The following is a 27,997-nucleotide window of genomic DNA, read 5'->3' on the forward strand; positions in this document are numbered from 1 at the left end:
GTCAAAGACAAAATAATAATTTTAATTCTGTTTCAGAAAAAGCTGTCACATGAATTTGGATTAGAAAACATGACAATAAGAGGTTTGGTTTTTCTGGAAATGCAAGGAAGAGAAATAATCCTTAATAGGTTCAGTGATAGTTTTCTGGATCTTCCTCTTGCATCAAAAGCTATATATCTTCTTCTCCCCAAAGCATGTGCTCCAAGAGCCAACTTACTCTCTTCATCTCCCTCTAGCCAGGACAGGCTAATTCCCCTCCACCCCCACCCCTCTTCTTTCAGTCACACTGTGTGGGTGTTAAAGACCCTGGGCTCTGACCAATTAACAGAATTGTCCTTTAAGCCAGCAACCCACAGGCAGTGGCAACCCAAGCCCCACTCCCAGTCCCCATGGCAGAGGCCACAGAGTGGCATTGTTTCCACTGTCTTAGGAAGAAGCCAAAAGCTGACCCTCAGCACAAATCAAGGCCTAATATGGAGAGAGAATGAGGGCTCCCAGGCCCAGAGTAGGCTGCAAGCTGGGGGCAGGAAAAGGGAGTTTTTATAGTCATTCCATCTTTAGAAATAAGGGGAAAACTGGATCCTTTTCCACTACTCTAGTTCTATAAGGTACTCTTACTGCTGAGCTCCAAGGGGATCTGCAAGCACAAAAGGGTCTAAACAAATCAAGATAACTTTGCCCTGGCTTAAGATAAGAGTAACAAACAGGAAGATGGGTCAATGCAATAACGGGTAGGAAGATGATGCTGGGAACGTCGGCTCTTCACATGGCTGCCAGCCCTACAGAGGACAACACGGTAAGAACCAAGACAATCACTCCAGACTGGTATAGCTGGGAAATCGTCAGGCCTTTTCCTAGGTCCCACATCTGTGGAAATAAGAAAAAAAAATTTTTTTTCAGCAATCAGGGTCCTGGTCACTCTCACAGCTCCTTTCTCAGAAAGGAACTCCACCTAGGAACAGGCAATTTCTCTCAGCATGATTCTAGAGAAAAGCTCTTCTCCCCTTATTCCTGACCTTCACTTTCCTCAAAACTCACAATACAGTAACGACCACCTACTTATCCCAATGATAGTAAAGGGATCCATCCTCAGCCCATAAGATCTTCCAGAATGAATAAAAACTTTCTCTCGTGACAAAAAAACTGATCAATGTTTCCCAAAGTGTGTTTCTCCAAAATCTAGTTCCTCGGGATGTTAAAAGGCATTACATGGGGGAAAAAAGTTCTGTAGTCAAATTAATTTGGTAAAAGTTTAACTACAAGACTTCTCAAACAATTTATTAATACACACTGTTAATCTCCAAAATAGGGATATAATATACATGATTTCCTAGGTATAGCCAACCACAGAATCCCCTTTGAGAAGGAACATTTGTCCATCAGAGGACTAGTTTTTTTTTTTAAATAAATTTATTTATTTATTTTTGGCTGCATTGGGTCTTCATTGCTGCGCACAGGCTTTTCTCTAGTTGCAGCAAGTGGGGGTTTCTCTTGTTGTGAAGCATGGGCTCTAGGCACGCAGGCTTCAGTAGCTGTGGCACAAGGGCTCAGTAGTTGTAGCTCATGGGCTCTAGAGTGCAGGCTCAGTAGTTGTGGCGCTTGGGCTTAGGTGCTCTGCGGCACGTGGGATCTTCCCAGACCAGGGTTCGAACCTGTGTCTCCTGCATTGGCAGGCGGATTCTTAACCACTGTGCCACCAGGGAAGTCCAGGACTAATAATTTTTAAAAATACTCTTTGGGGTCTACAACACTATTTCTCAATTTTGTTTTGACTGTGACCCACACCCCCAACTAAGAAATACCTTTTAATTAGTATCCAGTGTGTGTGTGCGTGTGTGTGTATAAAATATATAATATATAAAAGTTCATGAAACAATAAGCAATATTTATCATTACCATGTGTGTTATATTCTATATGTTGTATTCTATTTAAATTTCTTTTTTTTGTTGGTAGCAACCCACTGTATTGATTTTCTACCCATTGAGTCAAAAAAACACAATTTAAAAAATACTGATCTAGACTCTCTTGTGCCCTAGGGACATTAACATATTGTACTCTAAAAGATCCCCTAGGGCAAAAGTAGAATCTTCAGGTTTCACACTTTCCACATATGACTGTCTCAACACACACATATACCTATACCCTGAATGTAAAACTGAATAAATTAGGATTGCTTCAGAGAAAAATTAGAGAGCCCCCAAAATAATCAAGATAAGAAGATGCCCCACCTCAGCTGCCAAAGAGCTTCTACCTAGATAAGGAGTCAAACAGATTCCACAAAAAGCTGTTTTGCTTATAAAGGCACAGTGTTTTACCAAAAAATCGAGTCCTACTGGGTGGTGGTGATGGGGGAATATTCTCTAGCATACCAGAGACCTTGTCACTTCCTACTCTCTTAATATCAATTCCACCCTCCACTCCCCCACTAGATCTTCTGGCAAGGCAATTATCAAGCTGAGAGTGCAAGAACTATGGACTGTCACAGAGAACAGATAAAAATCCTGTCCCACACTCAGAGCCAGGACTTGCTAAAAGAACAAACAAAAGCAGATTTAAGGGATTAAGAAAAGCCTTGACTTAGTTCTGACATTTTATAAAATCTCTTCCCCTTCCCTCCCCCCATACTGAGACAAAAGCAAATATATGGCAAGTCCCTGCCTGAGCCAGGATGCCAACAAAGGAAGCTGATCAGCTGATTCCATTGGAAAGCTTTGTTCTGTGGAATAAGAAGTCATTAATGGAAATGCCGTCCCTCTCCATCCCCTCCTCCTGAGGGAAGTGAAGTCATTTTGAATCAAACTGAACACTGCCCCAGGGACCAGTTGATAGATACACTTAATTTAATAGATCATTTAGTCTCTCACTCTTCTGATTCCATTAAACTGTCTATTGGACCAGAATACAATTCAGAAAGTGCTTATCTCTAGGCTCTGATGTGGAAGTTATGAAAGGTCAAATTAAGGCAAGAGCATCCAACTGACAGAGGCTTAGGTTGAGAAATTATGGAAAACCAGAAAGAATAAAGCTGTAATTATCTTCCTGGGAAAGGAAGCAAGATTAGGGGTAGGGAGACCACAAAATATAAATCTTAAGATGCTGTAGGAGAGATTCATCTCTGACCTGGGGCAGGTTTGATTAAGCTTTAATTCCTTAATAAAGAGAAGGAGACACCAGTTTGAACTGACCCCAAGGTCATGTAGGAGGCAACATGGTCTGATTTCAGGCTATCAAAAGATTCCTAAACTCAATATTGGGATCCTAGCACCCAGTTGCTTGTTAAAGTTGGCCCCATTCTCTCTAATAGTTCAAAACAAACAAAAAACAAAAGCAGTTAACACAATCCAACATCAAGATAATAAACGTCAGAATATTTGACTCCAGCCAAATTTGTCACTCTGTGTTGACAGGAAGTTTAGACTGAAAGCAGTAACTAGTATTTGTCTGATAAATATGCCTTCTATGCCAGATGTATGGCCTGGCTTCATGGGTCTCTTTTGGTAACATCCCTCTTGAAACTAAAAGAGTTCACTGAGACCCTGCAAGTATCTGCCAGGCCTACATCCAGTCTCAGCTACATCACCAGCTGGGCTACCTGGCAATGCACAGGGCATCTAGTTTAGCTTTCCCCAAGAGGCCCCTGAACAAAGGTCCAGCACAACTAACTTTAAGAACAGCACTAAACTCAGACCAGGAAAGAGAAAATCCTTCCAGGCTCTCCATTCCTTTCACCCAGAAAACGTACAAGTCTACAATTAACTTACCAAGTGTCGTATCCCATTCCAGGTGTGATACGTGAGAGGGAAGACGAGTGCAAATTTGGCTGTGTGGATCAGCGCTGGCCCCAAATACAGGGACTTTACAAGTTCCAAATGAGACTCAAAGCTCCCAGGGACCAAGAGGGCTGACAAGCCAAAAAGAGAGACCCCTGCGGAGAAACAAAGTAAGCCCGTCACAGCTACACACCAGCTACAACCAATGTAACACATAAAACTGGGTTCTATGACAGCCCCTAGGACTTCACACAATTCTAAACCATTTTAAAATGGGGAAGATTTAAACTAATGTTCACATTCTCAGTGGAAGATACGTTACTTGGAATCTGACCCTAATCTCTTAAATTTGCCATATTGCTACTTCTTTCAACATCTCTCTATAAAAACTTCACCCATCATTTTAGAAGGCACCTCTGGCTACATCTATATCATCATCTCAGTAAGAAAAAATAAGAACAGTACATTCAGTCCAAGGAAAAGAATGAGAAAAAAATTTACATCTCTACCATACAAAAATTTAACTCAATATGGATCAGAGACCTAAATGTAAGAACTAAAACCATAAAACCAAGAAAACACAGGAGTAAATCTTTATGACCTTGGATTAGCAGTGGTTTCTTAGATATGACAGCAAACCAGAAGCAACAAAATAATAAATTGGACTTCATCAAAATTAAAAACTTTTGGGTGCTGTCCATTTCTCCATCAGTCTGGAAGAATGCTGGTGCTGAGAATAACTACCATGGCTTGCAGCTCTTTGACGAAACCTCAGATGCGTCAGAATTTTATAGCATTCATAGGAGAAGCAAAGGCTGAAGGAAGACATGCTGTTCACACCCTAGGATGACGCAGCCACGTCAGAGTCTGGTCTCCTAGAGGTTAGTGTTGCTGAGTGGCTATTCCTAGGACTCAGTTAGTAGACTGCTGTCACACTTGGTGCACAGATCAAAGCTGAGCCTGGTATCTGAGGCATATGTGTGGCTGTCGAGGTTTCGGAACTTCAGGTTTGCACTGAAATTCAGAGGATAGTGGGGAGCTCCTGTGATCGTCTAGCTTCCTATCTACCCAGGCTGTCAAAGATCCTTGAACGCTCTTGGGTCATATCTTCCTCCCAAACCTTCTCAAACTATCTCAGTTCCATGGTACCTCAGTGTTTTCAGGAATTTTTTTCATGATGCCCCCAAGCCAAAAGAAAAACCTAACAGTTCTGTTTATTAAGTAGTTAGATTCAAACAACTCAAATATTTATGTCCTAACAATTTAGTAGCTATGTGAAAAAAATTATCCTTGTAAATGGAAAGAAAAAACTTTTATTCTTAAATAACCAGAGTTACTTGCTAATATGTTGTTGGATATTGTACATCTCAAACCTCAGAAATTAAATTGGACATTACCATGCTCATTTCCTGTTCCACACTGACATTCACACAAGTCGGATTAGAGAATCAGACCTTCAGTGAGAGACCAGGCAAACCTAGTGCTCAGGCAGTCAGCTTCGTTTCTAGAAAAGCCAAAGGACTTACAGATTTATAAAGTAATTAACGGAACTCTGAAATTACTGTTTTATTCTCTTGGGCTTTCTGTGAGATGGGACATGAATTATTGATTCTCAAATGTGATATGTCATATGTTAGGAATCCCAGTCATTCCAGACAGAGGCAGTGTAGAGAGAGTGAAAAGTGCACAAACTTTGGTTAAGACAGATCTGAGTTCAGTTCTGTCACTAACTAGCTACTATATCATCACTTCCTTCTCTGCTTATAATAATGCCTAGTTAGGACTGTGAGAATTAAATTAAATACATATATATAAAGTTCCTAATACAGGCCTGGTAGTGATTATTATTTACATTAATAGTTGGAATATTTAATCTTTTACCTCTCAGAAAATGTCTGATCATTTGTAGCTAAAAATCTCATTCTCAGCCCTTCCTACTCCATGTCTTAGTCCCTGAATTGTCAAGAGGGGATGACCTGGAAAAACTGATTGTCACCAGAAGAGAAAATGCTTCTCAAAAATGCTTTGTTTTCCCTCAATGCATGAATACTCCTGCCCGCCTCGTGCCCCCCCACACACAAGGCTGCAGGGAAGCAGACAGGCAGAATATATGATGAGATTAGTTTGACAACACTTTAGTTAGGACAGCAATCAGGTACTGCCAACCTGAGTTTTAATCATCATTTGGACAGGTCCACCAAGTCCCTTTTAGATGTTTTCATTTTCTTTGGCAGTGACATCTGCAGAGGCTTGCTGGGAAGAAGTGTCTGAAAGAACTTATGATGGCTTCTGGAAGTGGCAACAGGACTTACTGACGATCCGCACAGCTCTGTATGTAGCACTTAACTGCAGAGGAGCAGGCTGAAGTTGGTCTTGGCAGCCAAGTGGAAGCACCATTTAATTTTTCTTAGTGATTAGATGGGACAGCTTCAGTGGCTTTGTTTTCATAATTTAAATTGTTTGGCTGTTAGAGGAGTCCCTCCTCAGGCACTCAGGTTCTAGGAGGAGAGGCTATTTCCTGCCTTCCAGTACACTAGACATCAGAGGAGGATTTAGGAAATTTCATATTTAATTTCTTCTCATATACTTTTCATTTGTAAAGAGGAAAGCTTTGGCCAAAATCGCTTCTGATTAACTTACTGATACTGATATTCCTTGCTTGAAGATGTGATACAATAAGAAATATGTATTTGGTCTTTTTCCCCCAATTCCTGGCACACAGCTCCTAAAACCCTTGTAATCCCTGGAGTGAAAGGAAAGGTTTTCTGTATGCTAATGAGATAATTAGTAGCTGGGGGGGAGGGGGGGCAGGAGGCTAGACAGCTTCAAGATGGGGTCTAAGATGCCAGAAAGACCAAGGCATGATTTGAGGATTGGGACTTTTAGTCCCATACCTCCCTCCCCCAACCCCACCACACCTGGGAGTGGCTGGTGATTGAGCTAATCACCAATGGCCAATGATTTAATCAACCTTGCCTAGGTAATGAAGCCACCATAAAACCCCCTAAACTACAGGACTTGGACAGCTTCCAGGTCACTGAACACAAAGATGTACTGGGAGAGTGGTGTGCCCAGAGAGGGCATGGAAGCTCCATACATACTCCCCTCTCTGCTCCCCCATACCTTGCCCTGTGTAACTCCTCCGTTTGGTTTTTTTTGCGGTACGCGGGCCTCTCACTGTTGTGGCCTCTCCCGTTGCGGAGCACAGGCTCCAGACGCGCAGGCTCAGCGGCCATGGCTCACAGGCCTAGCCACTCCGCAGCATGTGGGATCTTCCCAGACTGGGGCCCGAACCCGTGTCCCCTGCATCGGCAGGCGGACTCTCAACCACTGCGCCACCAGGGAAGCCCCGTTTAGTTTTTTAAATAAAGGAGTTGAGGACTTCCCTGGTGGCGCAGTGGTTAAGAATCCCCCTGCCAATGCAGGGGACACGGGTTCAAGCCCTGGTCCAGGAAGATCCCACATGCCACGGAGCAACTAAGCCCGTGCACCACAACTACTGAGCCTGCGCTCCTAGAGCCCGAGCTCCGCAACAAGAAAAGCCACTGCGATGAGAAGCACGTGCACTGCAACGAAGATCAGCCCCCGCTCGCCACAACTAGAGAAAGCCTGAGTGCAGCAACGAAGACCCAATGCAGCCAAAAAAAAAAGTTCTGAAGCAAGTTTAAAAAAAATAATAAAATAAAGAAGTTGATGCTTTATTTTAAAAACCAGTATGTCTTGGGACTTCACTGGCGGTCCAGTGGTTAGGACTCCACACTTCCAATGCAGCGGGCACAGATTCAATCCCTGGTCACGGAACTAAGGTCCCACAAGCCACATGGCAAAAAAAAAAAAAAAAAAAAGAAACAAAACAGTATGTCTAAATAAAGTGTCTTCCTGAGTTATGGTGAGCTCTTCTAGCAAATTATCAAATCTGAGGAAGGGGTCATGGGAACCCTGATTTACAGCTCGAATTTTATATACTTAATTCTCACGGTCCTAACTAGGTATTATTATAACCAGAAAAGGAAGTGATGATACAGTAGCTAGTTAGTGACAGAGCTGGAATTGAACTCAGATCTAACTCCAAAGTTTATGCTCTTTTCTCTTTCTCTAAACTGCCTCAGTCAGGAATGACGAGGGTATAACACATCACATTGGAGAATCAATAACGCCAGTCCCATCTCATGAAAAGTCCAGATGAAAAAAAGTCATTTCAGAGTTCCATTAGTTACTTTATATATCTATAAGTCCTTTGGCTTCTCTAGAAAAGAAACGACTGCCTGAGCAGTAGGTTTGCCTATACAGTCAAGTGACCTTTCACTGAAGTTCTGATTCTCCAATCTAACCTGTTTTTAAAGACTATCCAAAACACTCAGGACCATTCTTCTACCCATTCAAGTTAATTGTACAATTTATTTATAGTTGTATTCCTCTAAAATATCTGTTGTTTGGCACTCATATTTTCTTTTTTGAATCTCATTCTTTTTATTGTTGTATGTTGCATCTTGATTACCCTTTCCCAGGCTCATTCACATTGCAGCTTCAGGTACCTGTCATTCTCAAGCAATTTACCTAATTTCACCTAGATTTTTATACTGTCTGTCACTATGAAAAATCACGAGTATTTTAATCCCTACAGAATCTAAGCAATGAAAGAGTGTTACTAGCCTTCTCTCTCCATCTTTTAAAGGACTGCTTGTAAAGGTCTTCCTCAATAAATTCTATATAAAGTCAAACTAGTGTCATCATGCTTTTCTAGTTCAACATGCTTTTCAGAATTTATATAGTGGCCATAAAATCTCTACAGTCTGAATAAATACCTAATCATGGATTTGTCTAGGCCAAACAAATGAGAACATGAACCTTTATGACTTCCCATGGTCAATGGGATCAAGTTCCAACTTCTCAGCACAGCAGTCAAAGTCCTTTACAGTCTGGCGCACTTTCCAGCCTTATCTTTTGCTGCTTCTCCCATAACACAACTCTTAAACAAGCAGATCTAGTTATCATTATCCAGGGCTCTGGATGCTTTCCAAACCCTGTGCCTTTGTATAAGGTAGTCTGTCCATTGGAAAGTCCTCCTCTACCTCCTTTTCATGAGTTCTACTCATCCTTCTTTCAAGTTCTCCAATTCCGGAAGAGTTGTCCTCTCCTCTGGGATCTCATATCTCTATTAAAAAGTTATCACAGTGCATTATAAATATTTATTTGTCTTACTCCTTAGACTCTTTCACCCTTGAGGGTAGAGGCTATTATTATCACTAACCAATTTCTAATGCATAACAGGAGATTAATTAGAAGTTAGAAGGAACGAACATATCTGAAATGACCACTATGAGCAAAGTGATTTACATGGTTGTACTCATTTAGTAAATAAAGATTAACTAAGCACCTACTGAGTGCTAGAGGATATGAAAGGTAAATAAGATAGATGCAGTTCCTACTCTATGAAGAGTTTACAGCCTAATAAAAGAGACAGATTTATAAAAACTAAGAAAATAATTACAAGTTATATAATAACCTAAGGAATGGTAACATAGGAATGATAACATCGTATCTTAAATAGGAATTCCTATCTTTACTTGCTTACCAACAAAACTAATCTAATTGTGAATAGCAGAGACTTAGTTTTGGATAATTTCTCCAATGTCTCAGCAGCTGCTCCCTAAATACAGGATCCCTATATTTGAGCCACTAGTTGTGCTGATGACCACTTCAGTGAAAACACACTCTACAGAAGCCTAGGAGGGGCCCCCAAAGGATATTATGAAAAACAAAAATATGTCCACGTCTCCAGCGCTAGCCAGAGAAAACTTTTAAAATACAGCTGATCCTCTTATAAAGTACCTCCCTACTGTGGAAAGATCCATCAGACTCCAGAAACCTGACTATAATCTGTACATCCTACCTGTAATAAACCTTACTACCTGAAAAGGATGCACTAAGACCAGCATATGACTCACTCTGCAGCTGTATTTCATATCACATAAATAAATAAACAGACATTCTGATTTGTAACCAAGAATTTTTGAGATTGGAGAATGAGTTAATGTTTTTGCACCTGATCAATTCTAGGTGATGAAAACTGGGTGCTAAAACTGAGTTTCTGAAAGAATAAGGTTGATGGTTAATCTTGGACTGTGTTTGGTCAGTCAGCCAATCTATCTCCATTATATTTCTATATCTGTTCTCCGTAATGACAATAAACATACTATCAGGACATGCTAGGGATGATTTAAAAATTGGCTAAGAAAAGATAAGAAAAAGAATTAAAAAAAGAAAAAAATTGGCTAAGAAAAGAACCTAAGCATTGTGTGAACTCATAATTAATTGTTAAAGAAATGAACAAACAATAAGCTTAAATGACTTATCATTTTCTCTAAATCAAGTTTCTGAGGAGGCATTGCCAAGAGCCAAAGAAACAGCAAAGTTTTTCAAAGCAGTATGTGTGTGTGTCTGTGTGTTCACGTGCACATAAAAACATACATACATACCTGCACTCAAGGCAATACCAGTGCCACGGTGGCAAATGGACATCACCATGGGAAGAGACCATCTGAAAAGAAACACACAAAAGCAATTTAAAAGAAGGAATAGGACTTCCCTGGTGGCGCAGTGGTTGAGAGTCCGCCTGCCGATGCAGGGGACACGGGTTAGTGCCCCGGTCCGGGAAGGTCCCACATGCCGCGGAGCGGCTGCGCCCGTGAGCCATGGCCGCTGAGCCTGCGCGTCCAGAGCCTGTGCTCCACAACAGGAGAGGCCACAACAGTGAGAGGCCCGCGTTCCGCAAAAAAAAAAAAGAGGAATAGATGACACCATAGTAGAGAGTCCGTCTTGGCAAAGAGAATATAAACCACTTCGGAAATAGGCAACCATTTATCACAAAATAAAAACAAACAGCTTTCACATTCCTGTGTTTCCACTCTCTAATTTGAAAATAAGAACAATGATTTATTTAAAGAGATGCATTACTCCCTTTTCCAGACTGCATCACTAACAGAGCTGAGAGGAGGAATCAATTAAAACTCAAACTCCTCCTTTCATAAGAAGAAGGAACATGGGTCAAAAACATCAATAAAAGTTGCATACAGTTAGAAAATAAACACTAGATTACAACCACCTGCGTCCTTCCATTTCTCCAGTCATAAGACAGAAGTAGAAGAAAACCTGAGTTTTATTTATCCGCTGTTTCATATAACACAGTCATCCGTGATCTTTCTTATTATATACCCCAAAATATCCAAATTGAGCATATCAGTCATTCCCTAATAAATTACCTATCCCAAATTTAAAATCCCATTTTGCTGGATTTAGTATATGTTCTTAATCCACAGTAGTTTTAAAATACTTTGTCATCAAACCACTTTTTAAAGCATGTTCTGGGACTTCCCTGGTGGCACAGTGGTTAAGAATCCTCCTGCAATGCAGGGGACACGGGTTCAATCCCTGGTCCAGGAAGATTCCCACATACCGCGGAGCAACTAAGCCCATGGGCCACAGCTACTGAGCCTGCGCTCTAGAGCCTGCGAGCCACAGCTACTGAACCTGTGCACCCAAAGCCCGTGCTCCACAACAAGAGAAGCCACCACAATGAGAAGCCCGCGCACCACAACGAAGAGTAGTCCCCACTCGCCGCAGCTACAGAAAGCCCGCGTGCAGCAAAGAGGACCCAACACAGTCAAAAATAAATTAATTAATTAATTAATATAAATAAATAAATCATGTTCTGATTTGTCTGTCTGCCAAAGCATTTCCATTGAAGGACAACCAACACTGCTACATTCTGGACCTAGTGCTCATGCTCAAGAGGGAACTGGTTAGTGAAATGGAAAGAACAGGCATCTTTGGATAAAGTTAACATTCATCCTGGAAAGTCAGCTTAGATAGAGAATGCTGAGCATAATCAGACCACGTACTCCATACTCTAAAGGGAAGCAACTCAAGTAGGTTGAAAGGACCGCAAAAGGAAATTCTATGTATTAAAAATGGTCACAGTAAGAAAGGAGTAATGTCTAAAGAAACCAAAAAAACTGGCTAGACACCACTCTCATTAACTCAGACTAACAAGATAAATATAAAAGGCAGAAGAAGAGCCTCATAACAAAGGACAAGCGGAGAACAATGGCATAATGTGATTAGAAGAATCAGGAGACTAAAACCCAGAATGAGCTGAGGCTTGCAAAAATGTCAAGGACAACAAGGGGCTTTTAAAATTGTATTCAGGGAAAGACAGCCTCCTAACTGGGGTTGACAATTTTATGTTAATGGTGACAGAGTGCAAAGCAGATTGCTCAACTATTTTATTTGTCAAAGAGAATGATTATCAGACTCAAAAAGACAGAACAAATATTGATTTGAAAGAAAAAAAAAAAAGTCGGGAAATTATAAGACATTGCTTAGCATTCCAAGTGCACTTAGGGCTCCTGGCAAGATCAATTAAATCCCAAGAGCTAACACATGGAATATATGCACTGTTCTAGTAATCTTTTAGACATATTGAAATGGAAAATGGGAGTGATAAAGTCAAATGTTACCCTAATTAAAAAAAAATGGTTAGGCTTCCCTGGTGGCGCAGTGGTTAGGAATCCGTCTGCCAGTGCAGGGGACACGGGTTCGAGCCCTGGTCCGGGAAGATCCCACATGCCGTGGAGCAACTAAGCCCGTGTGCCACAACTACTGAAGCCCGTGCGCCTAGAGCCCGTGCTCCGCAACAAGAGAAGCCACCACAATGAGCAGCCTGCGCACCACAAAGAAGAGTAGCCCCCACTCGCTGCAACTAGAGAAAGCCAGCACGCAACAATGAAGATCCAATGCAGCCAAAAATAAATTAATTAATTTAAAAAAATTTTTTTAATTAAAAAAAATGGTTAAAACCATAGCCTGGTTAGCCTAGTACTGAGTAGGTAAGGGAGATTTTATTTTCCAAACAACCATGATATTATTTCCAGTCTCACATGATCTTCCAGAATCTTGTCACTCCTTATCAGGCACTATTTATATTTAGCGCCTTGACTCTGGGCAGGACTTCATGACTGACTGCCTCAAGATATAGAATGCAGCAGAACTGACACTGCACGAGTTCCAAATCACTTGCCCTCCTTCTATCCCTCCATCCCTTCGTCCACCCCTCTCTTATGCAATACGGAAGCCCAAAATAGCCTCAGCAGAGAGATCATGTAACAAGACCCATGCAGAGAGAAAAACGAAGTCCCCTCTAAGAGCCAGAATCAACCCAAAACATGTGAGTAAACGGATCTTCAAATTATTTCAGTTCCAGCCTTGTGTTCTCTAGTTGAGGCCTCAGATATCATGGAGCAGAGACAGATCATCCCCACTATTTCCTTTCAAACATTAGATAAGAGTCAAGCACAGAAAATCAAGATTGTTTAAATTCACTTACAGAAAAGATGATCACTAGGAGCCAGTATGATTTCCCTCTGGAAAATTTTTTTTCAGGAAATACTGAGATCCTTTTGAACACAGATTATATGTTATTCATCTTTGTATTTCCAACTCCTAAAAAAGTACCAAGCACACTGTGAGCAATTAACAAATATCTACTGATTTAAAGTGTGTTGAATTTTTTTCTTTTTGACTGTTAGTAGAATGTTAATCAAGGAAAAGCTGAGACATAAGATATATGATTTTCAGCAAGTGACCTAACATCACGCTGCAAACAATACCACCAAAAAAGTAAAAAGCAAAGAAGATATATAAATGGCCAGTAAGTATATGAAAAGATGCTCAGCATCACTAATCATTAGAGAAATGCAAATCAAAACCGTAATGAAATACCTCTTCACATCCATTAGGATGGCTATTAAAACAACAACAACAAAAACAGCAAATCACAAATGTTGGCAAGGATGTGGAGAAACTGGAACCCTTGTGCACTGCTGGTGGAAATGTAAACAGTGCAGCCCTTGTGGAAAACAGTACGTTGCTTCCTCAAAAAATTAAATATAGGGACTTCCCTGGTGGTGCAGTGGTTAAGAATCTGCCTGCCAACGCAGGCGACACAGGTTTGAGCCTGGGTCTGGGAAGATCCCACGTGCTGCAGAGCAACTAAGCCCACGCGCCACATCTACTGAGCCTGTGCTCTAGAGCCCACAAGCCACAACTACTGAGCCCATGCACCTAGAGCCCATGCTCTGCAACAAGAGAAGCCACCACAATGAGAAGCTATGCACCGCAACGAAGAGTAGCCCCCGCTCGCCTCAACTAGAGAAAGCCCGCGCACAGCAAAGAAGACCCAACACAGCCAAAAATAAAGAAATAAAATAAATTTATATTAAAAAAATTAAATATAGAATTACCATATGACCTGGCAATTCCACTTCGAGGATATACCCAAAAGAATTGAAATCAGATATTCAAAGAGATATTCGTACACCCACGTTCATAGCAGCATTATTCACAAGAGCCAAAAGATAGAAACAACACAAAAATCCATGGATGAATTAATGGATAAGCAAAATGTGGTACATATGTAAAATGGGATATTATTCAGCTTTAAAAAGGAATTAAGGGCTTCTCTGGTGGCGCAGTGGTTGAGAGTCCGCCTGCCGACGCAGGGGACACGGGTTCGTGCCCCGGTCCGGGAAGATCCCACATGCCGCGGAGCGCCTGGGCCCGTGAGCCATGGCCACTGAGCCTGCGCGTCCGGAGCCTGTGCTCCGCAACGGGAGAGGCCACAACAGTGAGAGGCTCGCGTACTGCAAAAAACAAAAAAACAAAAAAAAAAAGGAATTAAATTCTGACACATTCTTCAACATGGATGAACCTTGAAGACGTTATGCCAGATGAAATAAGCCAGATACAAAAGGACAAACATTATATGATTCTACCTTATGAGGTACCTAGAGTAGTCAAATTTATAGAGACAGAAACTTGAATGGTGGCTGCCAGGTGCCGGGGGCAGAGGGGAATGGTAATTATTGTATAGTTTCAGTTTGGGAAGATGAGAGGATTCTGGAGATGAACAGTGGTGATGGTTGTACAACAATGTGAATGTACTTAATGCCACTGAACTATACACTTAAAAATGGCTAAACTGGCAAATTTTATGTTATATACATTTTACCACAATTTAAAAAAAGTAAAAAGACAACCCAACTTAAAAATGAGCATATGGGCCTCCCTGGTGGCGCAGTGGTTGGGAGTCCGCCTGCCGATGCAGGGGATACGGGTTTGTACCCCGGTCTGGGAGGATCCCACGTGCCACGGAGCGGCTGGGCCATGGCCGCTGAGCCATGGCCGCTGGGCCTGCGCGTCCGGAGCCTGTGCTCCATGGCGGGAGAGGCCACAGCAGTGAGAGGCCTGCGTACCGCAAAAAAAAAAAAAAAAGAGCATAGGACTTGAATATACATTTCTCCAAAGAAGATATACAAATGGCCAATAAACACATTAAAAAGATACTCAACGTCAATAAAGCCTGTCAAAAAAAAAAATGGACTTAGATCTATTTTATATGGTTCAAGGTAGAACTAGAACCACTGTACAGAAGATATAAGTTGTAGTAAGTTCAATAAAATGAGGGTCTTTCTGATAATAAGAGAAATTCCCAAATTGGAAAAGGGTGATAGTTCCTTTTCTCTGGAGGTGTGCAAGCATAGGTAGACATCCATTTATGAAAATACTGCAGAGGAAATTCACTCATTAGGTACAACAGTGGTTTTTAAACATTTTTATTTTTATTTTTTTATTATTATTATTTTTTTGAGCAGCACTCTTTCTTCAAATGCAAAATCCTTAAAGTCACGTTGCTTTGGTTATCCAGGACTAAGGGCCTACAGTGCAATCTGCATGTTGGCCAGCCCCACACGACTATCCACAGAAGCTTAATGGAATATCCAAAGCCCCAAGTAGCAGTCTTAAAACCAATGAGGTTGAAGAATAAATTAAAATTTAAGAACGTTTCTAACTCTAAGTTTTTAAACTATTCTAACGTCCTTTAGAATGACTTGTTTTCCCAATAATGTAATCCCTATATACACTTTTGCTTTGATAAACTGACTTAATTTATTAAGAGATAAAGAGTACTTCAGGGACTTCCCTGGTGGCACAGTGGTTAAGAATCCGCCTGCCAATGCAGGGGACATGGGTTCGAGCCCTGGTCCCGGAAGATCCCACATGCCGCAGCGCAACTAAGCCCGTGCGCCACAACTACTGAGCCTGCGCTTTAGAGCCCATGAGCCACAACTACTGAAGCCCGCATGCCTAGAGCCCGTGCTCCACAATGAAGAGTAGCCCCTGCTCACCACAACTAGAGAAAGCCTGTGTGCAGCAACGAAGCCCCAACGCAGCCAAAAATAGATAATAAATAATTTATTTTTTAAAAAATTTTTAAAAAAGAGTATTTCAGAAAGGGCTAACTTAACCATATACTTCCGTGCTACCTCCAAAAATCTATGAAAGTTAGCAACAGAAAATATATGATTCCAGATATCTCAGAAATCTTTCCCAGACATTTCACCTTGGAAACAGCTCTATGTTTCCTGTCTAGAGTTTCATAACCAAAGAGCAAACAAGGTAGTTTAAGTCTCATCTCATCAGCTTATTACTGTTTGTTATATGAGCTGTGAAAAAAGGCCAGGGCTTTAAATATAGACTCAAAATAATTTGAGAAGTTCTTCATCATTATAATCCTCCCCCACATCCTTCAGCTCTTAAAAATAAGTTTTACCATAAAGTAGCAAGGATTGAGATCACTTATTAATCTTCTGTTTTAGTAGAATGTCCAATTTCTACTGTTCAATCAGAATTATTTCTGGAATCTGGCTTGGAAAAAATCTGAAGGGTTGTGGTATTTGTGGAGGTGGTTAAAATATGATCAGCCTCCCTGGCAGGAACCCAAGTAAAGACGGTAGCTCAGCTCAAGATGATTTGCTGAGTTAGCTAGAAAGGAGCAGATCTATAGGGGTTTTTGGGGAAGACACCAGCATAACAGCCATCAATGCTACTTCTGAAGACAACAAATTAACAGAAATAGATGTACGTATGCATATGTATATACTCACATATACACATGTACATGTGTGTATTCATACATATGTCTCATAGATCTATCTACTGAAACAGCCTAGAAGCAATGATATCCTGGTAGCAGTGAGCACATCTAGCACCCAGATCTTGATTTCACAGGAGCCATCTTGAAAGAACTCCCACTAGCTAAGGCTGGGACAATCTGAACAACAAAATAAATCAGAGTAACAGTGTAACTCTTTGGGCAAAATAGGAATTGTGCAATAATAGGAAAAATATATATATATACATATTTTTTAAATTAATTAATTAATTTTTGGTTTTGTTGGGTCCTCGGTGCTGCTCACGGGCTTTCTCCAGTTGCGGCAAGTGGGGGCTACTCTTCATTGTGGTGCGCGGGCTTCTCATTGTGGTGGCTTCTCTTGTTGCGGAGCACGGGCTCTAGGAGCGTGGGCTTCAGTAGCTGTGGCTCATGGGCTCTAGAGCGCAGGCTCAGTAGTCGTGGTTAATGGGCTTAGTTGCTCCGCGGCACGTGGGATCTTGCCGGACCAGGGCTCGAACCTGTATCCCCTGCATTGGCAGGCACCACCAGGGAAGCCCATATATACGTAAATATAAATATATAAATATATATATATATATATATAAATAAAAATATCTGTTCCTAGTTTCTGACACAGTGCTCCTAAAACCCTTATTAATCTCCTGAGTGATAGGGGTGCTAGGAGTATCTTTTTATTTGGTCTTTGACTCTGGTTCCTGACACACAGTTCCTAAATCCCTTGGAATTTCCTGGGTGGTAAGAGCGATCTTTGTTCTAATGAGGTGACTCTGGATGGGGGTTGGTCCCCAGAAAGACCAAACCATGACCAGAAGCTTGGAACTTTCAGCCCCACCCCCACCTCCTTCCGGGAAGGGAAGGGCTAGAGATTAAGTTAATAATTGATCATGCCTACGTGTTGAAGCCTCCATAAAAATCCCCAAAGTACAGGGTTTGGGAAGTTTTCAGGCTGGTAAATACATCCATGACGGGAAGGGAGTGCACCACCAACTCCATGGGGACAGAAGCTCCTGTGCTCAGGATCCTTCCAGACATAGAACTAACTAAAAGGGCACCTGGCTATCCATCTGTATCATTTGTAATATCCTTTATAATAAGCTAGTAAATTTAAGAAAATGTTTCTGAGTTCTTTGAGCCATTCTAACAAATTATTGAATCCACAGAGGGTGTTATGAAAACTCTTGATTTATAGTTGATTAGTCAGAAGTACAGGTGACAACCTGGGACTTGCGATTGGCATCCAAAGTGGCAGGCAGTCTTGTGGGACTGAGCCCCTAACCTGGGGGGGTCTGTGCTAACTCCAAGTAGTAAGTGTCATAACTGAATTGTTGGACACCCAGTTGGTGCTGGAGAGTTGAAAAATTGGTTGATGTGGGAAAACCCGTACACATTTGGTATCAGAAGTATCGAGAGTAGAGAGGAAACATTAGTGTCTTTCCTTTAGTTGGTGTCGTAAGAGTAGAGGAGAAGAGTTTTTCCTGTTAGAAATACTGGAGAAAGAAAGAAAGAGAGAGAAAGGGAGAGAGAGAGAGAGAGAGAGAGAAAGCAAGCTTTACCTTATAGTAATAAACAAGGTATGATGGAATTAGAAAAATCACAATTTGCCAACCATCACAGTAATAACTGATTCAGGCAACTACCATCGAAAGATGCTAATGGATAAACTTCTGATGAGAAGTAGAATATTATACTCTCCAGTACCTCCCCACAAAATAAGAATTAATAAATACAACATCATTTTTCATTAACTTTACAGTGGAGAAACCTAGCAGACACACCTTAACCAGTGATAAAAAGTTACACCACCAACCAGGGACTTCCCTGGTGGTCAAGTGGTAAAGAATCCACCTTACAATGCAGGGGACGTGGGTTCGATCCCTGGTCAGAGAACTAAGATCCCACATGCTGTGGGGCGACTAAGCCCCCACACCACAACTACTGAGCTCGAGTGCCTCAACTAGAGCCTGTGTGCCACAAACTAAAGAGCCCATGTGCTTTGGAAGCCATGCATCACAACTGCAGAGCCCATGCACCCTGGAGTCTGTGCGCCACAACTAGAAAAGAGAAAACTCGCACGCCACAACTAGAGAGCAGCCCGTGCACCACAACGAAGATCCCACGTGCTGCAACTAAAACCCGATGCAGCCAAAGATAAATAAATTAAATAAATAAATAATAAATAAATCTTTAAAAAAAAAGTTACATCACCACCAATGGGATAAATCATCATCCTGTGTCACCCTCTGATAGGATGCACTAAGAAGAACATGGCATCACTTCAGAGGTATTCCTGCCAAAACCGCATAAACACAAGAAAACATCAGATATACCCCAAACTGGGAAACATCCTAAAAATGTCAAGATCATAAAAGATACAGAAAGGCTAAAAAACTGTTCCATACTGAAGGAGATTAAAGAGACAACTAAATGTAATACATGATCCTGAGTTGGCTCTTGGACCTATAAAGGACATTACTGGGACAACTGGCAAAATCTGAATGGGATCTGAGGATTAGTTGGTAACACTGGATCAATGTTAATTTTGACTGTGATGGTTGTAGTATGGAGAGTTTCCTTGAATTTAGGAAATATACACTCAAGTATTAAGCGATTGTGGTAGGCAGAAAGATGTCCACATTCTAATCCCTGAAACCTGTGAGTATTTACCTTAAATGGCGAAGGGGAATTAAGGTTGCATGTGAAATTAAGGTTGCTATAAGCTCACTTTAAGATAAGGAGACTATCTTGGATTAGCTGGATGGGCCCAATATAATCCTTTTAAAGTCCTTAAAAGTGGAAGGGTCTGGTAGAAGGAGGCAGTTAGAGGAGAAATGTGACAATGAGGCAGGTTCAAAGTGACAGGATGGGAGAACTTGACCCACCATTGCTGGTTTTGAAGATGGAGGAAGACCACAAACCAAAGAATTCGGAACAGCCTTCAGAAGCTGGAAAAGGCAAGGAAACAGATTCTCCCCTAGAGTCTCCAGAAACGAATGCAGCCCTGCTAACACCTTAATTTTAGCCCTGTAAGACATGAGCCAGAGTTTGACCTACAGGACTGTAAGATAATAAATGTGCTGTTTTAAGCTACCAAGTTTGTAGTTAACTTGTGACAGCAGCAATAGAAAACTAATACAGGAATAATGGGGTATCATCATCACTGCACTTGTTCTTAAATCATTCAGACATGTTATAACACATTGGGAATCTGCAAAAGGTATAGAGGAACACAGTGCACTACTTCTGCAACATTTATGTAAATTTGAAATTGTTTCAAAATAAATTTTTTTAATTAATAGGAATTACATTTTGACTTACCAGAATTTTCCAAATAGTAGTTTTGCAGGCTAGATTACCCTTCTAAGGCCAGAAGAGAGAATTTAGTCATCTTGTTATAAAAAAGGCCTAAGGGAAATAATCAGGGAGGCTATGGGCCAACCTCCAGAACTTTTATCCACTACTACTAAATTCCCTGGTTCCAGAGCCCTTACCTGTAGATAGTGACATGGGGAGACAAAGGACGGTTTGAACCAGTGTTCTTATTCCAGAACCTCTCCATCTCTTCTTTGGCTGTGGTTCCCAAAGGAACAGCACTAAAATAAAACCAAAAGGTTTTAAAATGATTAAAAGTAAACTTGGTTTAAATTTTCACATAACAAAAAGCTAACATATAAAAAGGTAAGCTGGGCTAGATAAACCTATGTATTAGGAAAACATGTTTGTCCACTCACCTTATCTTTCTGCCAAGGTTGACTCAGTTATTAATAACCTCAATCACCCAGTGAGGTCATATCAGAGGATAACTCTTCTTTCCAATCCCCCAACACACAGGTCCAGTAACGGAGGCTAAACTTCTTTCTTGTTGGGCGGCAGGGCAAATATAATATTTCAAAACCATTTACATAAATGGATTACCCTTTTCCCAGGCCATGAGTGATATCTCATACATTACCACCTGCTCTCATCTGGCTCTTCAAGAATCCTTTTTAGGTTCTCAAAAATCAAGAACTGGATTCAGCTCAGTACCTCTGAATAGCTTCTTGGTTTTCCTTGTCACTGGGCTAGGCTGAAGCCAACTGTTTTATTCTTTTTCTTTTCTTTTTACTTTTTTTTTTTTTTTGGCCGCACTGTGGGGCATATGGGATCTTAGTTCCCCCATCAGGATCAAACCTGTGCCCCCTGCAGTGGAAGTGCAGAGTCTTAACCACTGGACCGCCAGGGAAGTCCCTGAAGCCAATTGTTAAACAGCTGTGTTCAACAATTTAACTTTCTAGGTGCCTATATTAAACATGATCTATCCCCCTCAAGAAAATATTTCCCCATAGATTACTTATTAATTGCAAAAGTTAAAAACAGTAACTCCATACTGGGAAAAAACTTAGCAGACATTTCTGTATTCAAATGATCAAAGTTAAAATCACTAATGGGACAAATGACATCACATGCCCCGATGTGATGTACTGAGGATACAACATCATTTATGTATTACACTTGCCAAAAATGGATAACCTGAATCTAGTCATTAGAAAACAATCAGACAAACCTAACTTAAGAGACACTCTACAAAATAACTGACCTGTATTCTTCAAAAATGTCAATGTCATAAAAGACACAGGAAGGCTAAGAAATAGTTCCAGGTTAAAGGATACTACAGAAATATGACAACTAAATATAATATGTGAGCCTAATTAGATCCTGGATGGGGGACAGGTGGACTGTATTTCTATAAAGTACATTATTTGGGACAAATGGAAAATCTGAAAAACAACTGTATATCAGATAAGATTACATCAACGTTAAATTTGCCAAATTTGATAATTGCATTTGTATAATTTTACTGTGCTTTATAACATAATGCTCTTGTTCTTAGAAGAAGTTGTGGTTTTTTTTTGGCCACATCACACGGCATGTAGGATCTTAGTTCCCTAACCAGGAATAGAACTGGTAGCCCCTGCAGTAGAAGCTCGGAGTCCCAACCACTGGATCGCCAGGGAATTCCCTTAGGAGAAGTTTTTAGAAGTAAAAGGTCATGATGTCTGCAACTTAATCTCAAAGAATTCAGAGAAAATAATCACAATAATTAAATTGTGCTGAATCACACTAAATTGTCAATACTAGGCCAGTTTTGACCCACAAAAATGGCAATTTCATATAGCACAACCTAAAATATATAGAGTGATAGGTAAACACAGCAAAATGTTAACAACTGATGAATGTAGGTGAAAGGTATACAGAACCTCCTTGTACTATTCTTCCAACTTTTCTGAAAGTACAAATTATCAAAATATTTCTACTATCTCTCTTTTTTTTTCCCCCCGGCAGTACCACACAGCTTGCGGGACCTCAGTTCCCCGACCAGGGATTGAGCCCGGGCCGCGGCAGTGAAAGCACTGAATCCTAACCATTGGACCACTAGGGAACTCTCTGGAAGTACAAAACATTTCTAAAATTAAACGTTAAAAAAAAAAAAGAACCACAAAGAGACAATTGTTGAAGTCAGTAGACTAGAAATGAATATAGCAGAAAGAAAGAGAGATAAAGACTAAGGCCTGGGAGCTGCCCAAAATGCAAATCAATAAAGTTATATATAGCAGAAAAGCTTAAAGTGAGGAAAATTGAGAAAAAAAACAAAGATATATTCTTATTCTTCCTTCTTCTACTACCAGCTGAGAAAAATAAGGACCACAATCACTAAATTTTCAGCCAACCATCTACAATTACCTGCTTTCGTACATATCCCCAAAATATCAGTCAACCTACTGCTTTTCCCTGATGAAAAAAAGGTTAAATAATAATAATCTCCATATTTGGAAACTTACTTTCTGATACAGAGCAGAGGACTAAGGTGGGCACGGAGGCAGTGATGGCCAGCACGTCTGAAAGATAAGAGAACCAACAGTCAATACACATTTAGAGATGTACTTCAGTATATCAACTTCTCTATTTTTGTACTGTATTAGACTCTGGGTGGAGGGGAAAATTAGGAATAAGATAAAAACAATGACAGTATCAGGATCTTTGAGATTTTTTCTAGTTGGAAAGCTGCAACTTTAAATAACTTGAGAATAATCACAAATATTACTCACAAATGCAAAATAAGGTTTTAGCTGAACACAAATAATACAAGGTAAAAGAATAACCAGAGCTGGTAATGTTCAACAAAGAAATACAGAAAGCAAATTTTTTCAAGCTAGATCTTAAAGGAGATGATGTTTAAAAGACAGCGGTTTAAAGAAAAGAGAGGGGGACTTCCTTGGCGGTCCAGTGGTTAGCACTCCTCACTTGCACTGCAGGGGGCAAGCGTTCAATCCCTGGTCAGGGAACTAAGATCCTGCCTGCCATGAGGCATGGCCAAAAATAAAATAAAAAATAAAATAAAATAAAATTTTAAAAGGGGGGTGGGTACAGAATAAGCCAGTGGCAACATCAAGTACTATACAACTTAGCCAAAGCAGACACCTGATGCAAATGGATGAATTTAAAAGGTTTAAAGAACAAGGGGTTTGAGGAGGCAGGGTCCTCAGTATTAAGCTGTCATTCTAGGAACTACCAACAAGTTCCAGACAACCTGGATGAACTTTAAGTGAAAAAGGCTGTCATATAATAGTGCAAAAAATATGAGAATGTAGATTTCTTTACTACCCACATGAAAAGGTACTTGAAGTAGGTAACACAAGTTTTCTACTAAAAAGTTGCTATTTTTGAAACGTATATATCAATACCGGAACTGCTTTTCAAGTCTGAGACTAAAATGTACCCAGGCATTCTATCAAAAGAGAATTTAACTGATCCAGCATTTACATGGTATTATGAAAAACACATGATCACTACACTCCTTTAACTCACGTTATATCGAATCTTTCCAAAGGTATTTGAGAAAGTTATCAGAGTGAAGCTCTGGGACCAAATACATTGAGATTCTACAAAAGTTTATTGTATATACACTATGTGCAAGACACTGTGGGGATACAAGATCACATTAAGATCCAATGATCTTCTAAAAAAGCTCATGATGTCCCTCATACCATTGATATTAGATGCATAAATATTTCAAGAACCTTACACTCTACACTAGAACACTAGAAGGGCCCACTATTTGAAGGAAAAATAATCCAACCAACACTTCCTTCAGCTCTTCCCTCTTTCCAGCTTTGGAGGCAAGAGATGAATACAGACATTGTGTACCCAAGGCTCCCAGAAAGAAAGAAGTGGGAACAAATCTCTTTAAATCAATTGTGACTCTGAAGTTGCAGGGCATGCATTCCTCACACCAGGCTACGTCCAGTCACTCAGCTACCCAGCAAGAGTTTGCAGATGTGGGTTGGAATCTACAGCACTCTCTGTCTAGTGCTATTGTCTCCCAGACAAATACCAATGTAAACTTTCCACAAGGCCCTAACAGAAACTAGTTGCACAACTGCATAACCTTATTTGAAATATGACAAGAGTAGATATCTAATCTATCCTTGCCTTTCATGTGAAACCAGGAACCCTGAAAAGATTTCTTTTTCCACCCAGGAAGAGTTATATGTTATATGTTATAGCTAGAAAGTAACAGTACTTTATTTTATTTTTAATTAACAAGCCAGAACTGATTTCTAGTTAGGGCCTGTCCCTTTCTAAATGCATTATACATGTCTCCCCCAAAATGTAATCATGGCTTAAATTGTTTTTGAAACTCTTCTCTGTACTGAGGCAACAACAGTAATGTAACAAGAACACTGGACAAAGTAAAACAGCCAGACTGGAGGTCTAGATCTGCATAAGTTGTGTAACTTAGTGAGTCACTGAGCTTCAGCTTTTTCATTTATAAAATAGGATTGATAATACCTACATTATTGGTTGTTGGGAGGACTGCAAGAGAAAATGTATAGGAAAGCACTCTCTAAACTGCAATATACCCCATACATGTAATTTAGTAATATTTCACTGGTCTCCCAAAGGTCTTTAGAATTCATATCACATTCTTTTTAAAACTCTGCAGTGTAAAAATATTCATCTGCTGAAAATGGATTTGACTTTTGGAAAAAAACAAAAGTTATTCAAAGCCAAGTCTATGTGATCAAATTGAATAAGATCCACTTTTGGTCCAAAACAAGATGTGACTATAATATAATGAATTTCTCTTGTATGCCCTCTAAACTTGATCTGATGGCATGTCAAAATTTAGTTTCATAAATGAGGTAACAGGAACATTAAAGTATTTACATAACCTTGAAGGACACAATGAAGAGCAATCATTTATATATAGAATTTCTGATTAATTGTATGAGCACCCAACTAACTCCAAAGATACAATGTTAAGTCATTCTTGATTTCTTTTCTCTTACATCCCCCCATATATATGCAAGGCATCACCCAATCTTACCAATACTATCTAGAAAACTTCAGTCCATTGTTTTAGTCTGTATTCTCTTCATTTCTCACTAGGACTGTAACAGGAGCTCCTGAATTGATCTCCTAGCACCAATCTCTTCCCTATCATTCAATATTAGCAGCGTTAAATTACTGAAAAATAAAGCTGACTTCATCAATCATCTGCCTGCAAGTCTTTAACAGTTCCCCACTACTTATAAGGTTCACACTGCAGTCAAACAAGGCCCTTCTCAACATGACCTGATCCAATTCTCCAGAGCTATTCTCCCACAAGCTCCCTTCAGCCCTCTATACTTCTACCACACTGAATGTTACATTGCCCCCAGACAGAGCATAGTTTCTTTTGACCACATGCCTTTGCTCAGGCTATTCTCTGAGTGGACCTCCCTAGCAGCCTGATAAACTCATCCTTCAAGATCCAACAACTCCCAAATGGCAACTTCACCACTCCTTTAGCCCTACCTGCTGCACCTGTCATGCTCCCACATCACTTGTTCGTATCTCTAAATCAACATTCTGTTGCTTATTAATTAATCCATTTATCTCCTTTGCTAAATTTTGAGCTCCTCAAGAATAGAACTGGAATACTTTGCATCTATAGCACCTATAACAATATGACAGAAGAGGCTCAAAAAAATGATTTGTGAATTAGTATGCTTATTTTAAAAGGCAGTCTTAAGAATTCAGACTTTAAATAAATTAAACCTTGTTTTTGGAGGTGCTTCACATGTAGCATTTAATATGATGAGCAACATTCGGAGGGTTAATGACTTGGTGGCTTTGTGCTTAAACTGCATGAACATTACTAGATAGAAGCCTAGCTGTTCTTAGCTTAGTTCTCTATCTCAGTCTTGGCTTTGGCAAGTCATTCCCTGACTGACTGCCAGTGCGGTCTGTGCTACTTTGCTGGTTATTCCTCCCTAGCTAGCCCATGAACTTTAGGGAGTCTACAAAATATAGAGCACTATTCAAAAGCCATGACATACAATACTGTGATAACTAATAATTTTTAGTTAACCAAGCATTAAAAATGTTTAGCCAATATTTCTCTTAAGTGAGTTCAAGTTATCACTATTTTCATTCACAAGTGAAGAAACCACAATCATGCAATCAATGACCTTGACTTATCCCAAATAAATGGAATTAGTGACACTACTAGAACTAGAAACTAGCTCCTAGAATTTAAGGTGCCCTTTCCATAAGAGTTTTGTACTACCACTAATGAATCCTAGTGATGACAGTCCTACACAGCTCAAAATGATACAGACTGGACATACTCAATGTGTACAGTGATCCTTGGTTTCTAAGCGCTAATCATGAAACTCCTAAAATGAACTGTTTAGACCCAATATGATCATTACAAGCTAAACGTTAATTCCACCAAAAAGCCTGTGACATCTTCTAAAATATGATATATCAAAGAATTCAAAAGCATTCAATTATGGTCAAACTACTTGTAATAAAGGAGGCAATCTGGCAAGACTACCCCTGACACGCTTTAGAAAAAAAGACACAATTGTAAATAAGAGTCAGGGAGAAAAACGAAGGATTAAGATAAACCATTCCTGATCTCAGCTCCAAGAGGAATCATTTTGTCACAGAGAAAAACTAAATAAAGTCCGTCTATTTTTACACTGGGTGATTGAAGTGGAAAGAGAAATGAGAAGACATTTGAGGAAATCAGGAATTAAATCTCAACTGCATTAAAACTAACTTTCCATAACAAATAGTTTCCAAAAATAGTGCTGGCACGAAACTATGCTGGGATTTGTACCAACAGCGTCAAAAATCGCTATGGCTAGAAAGGCTCTGAGCAGAGAACGAGGCCTTGTCGACAATGGACAGTTCATAATGGAAGACAGTCTAGGGTATTTCTCAGGACAAGGAATTGACACTACAGAGAAAAACTGGGGCATCTATTCCCCTCACCCACCAAGTAAAAAAATAAACAAACTGAAGTTCCTGGCTGCTCTGAGGCAGCAGAGCAACCACTATGGGCGCTATTGCTAATCGTCACCCCGATAGGGGTCTAGGCCTCCTGCACTCTCTACGAGGGGCCCGTTAGGAACTGGGGCAGTGCCCACTCATTGCCAGCAGCTGGTGTGTGCAGGAGTAAAACGCAAAGGTAAAGTACACCAAGATCCTTCTCCTCGAGGCCCAAGCCCTAAATAAGAGAAGTTAGACCTACTTATTTTCTTGGAGCTCGGCTCTCGCTGCAGCCACAAGAGCAATCTGGGGAAGAACTATTTTAGAAGTGGGGAAAAACTATTTTAAAAGTGGGAAAGCTGGGCTTCCCTGGTGGCGCAGTGGTTGAGAGTCCACCTGCCGATGCAGGGGACACAGGTTTGTGCCCCGGTCCGGGAAGATCCCACATGCCGCGGAGCGGCTGGGCCCGTGAGCCATGGCCGCTGAGCCTGCGCTCCGCAACGGGAGAGGCCACAGCAGTGAGAGGCCCGCGTACCGCAAAAAAAAAAAGTGGGAAAACAGAAGCGGCGAGAGCCCCGCGACCCATCCGCAAGGAGTAAGGAAAAGATAATCGGCCAGGGACCCCCGAAGCCCTACATGGTGCACAGGAGACGCTAGGGGAGGGGAAAGGTCTCTAGGTTTCCAAAGCGCGTGGCCTCCACCCACAGGTCCTTTCCCTGCCGAGGCACGGGGTAAACAGCTGTTAGCAAGACGTGAGGGGCCAGTGCAGTTCTCCCGAGAGCCGCCGGTACCGACCCCCACCCCACACTAAAGTCACCTCAAACAGATCGCAGCCATCTTGGGTTCCGGCCTGGACGGAAGTGACGCCGACGGCCCCACCACCTCTGGGCGATG

The 27,997-nt window shown here is 40.8% G+C and overlaps 1 protein-coding gene across 1 annotated transcript; it reads right to left on the reverse strand.

Moving 5' to 3' along the window:
- Position 1: 1 nt before the first annotated feature.
- SDHC (succinate dehydrogenase complex subunit C) lies at positions 2-27,996 on the reverse strand. Its single transcript, XM_030842253.2, has 6 exons — positions 27,921-27,996; positions 22,621-22,677; positions 20,293-20,394; positions 10,251-10,312; positions 3,763-3,926; positions 2-867 (listed from the first exon to the last, which is right to left on the reverse strand). The coding sequence occupies exons 1-6, from the start codon at positions 27,938-27,940 to the stop codon at positions 763-765; spliced, it is 510 nt and encodes a 169-aa protein (XP_030698113.1). The 5' UTR covers positions 27,941-27,996; the 3' UTR covers positions 2-762.
- Between the last annotated feature and the right edge of the window lies 1 nt (position 27,997).

Source organism: Globicephala melas, chromosome 1 (genome assembly GCF_963455315.2).
Source record: "Globicephala melas chromosome 1, mGloMel1.2, whole genome shotgun sequence".
Taxonomy (NCBI): Eukaryota; Metazoa; Chordata; class Mammalia; order Artiodactyla; family Delphinidae; genus Globicephala; species Globicephala melas.

What these genes read in the sequence shown, in the direction of transcription:
- SDHC (XM_030842253.2), bottom strand. Translation starts at nt 27,940, where the DNA reads ATGGCTGCGATCTGTTTGAG. An exon ending in ATGGCTGCGATCTGTTTGAG is followed by an intron (nt 22,678 to 27,920) that starts GTGACTTTAGTG and finishes CTTATCTTTCAG; the next exon opens with ACGTGCTGGCCATCACTGCC. An exon ending in GGAATGGGATACGACACTTG is followed by an intron (nt 868 to 3,762) that starts GTAAGTTAATTG and finishes TTATTTCCACAG; the next exon opens with ATGTGGGACCTAGGAAAAGG.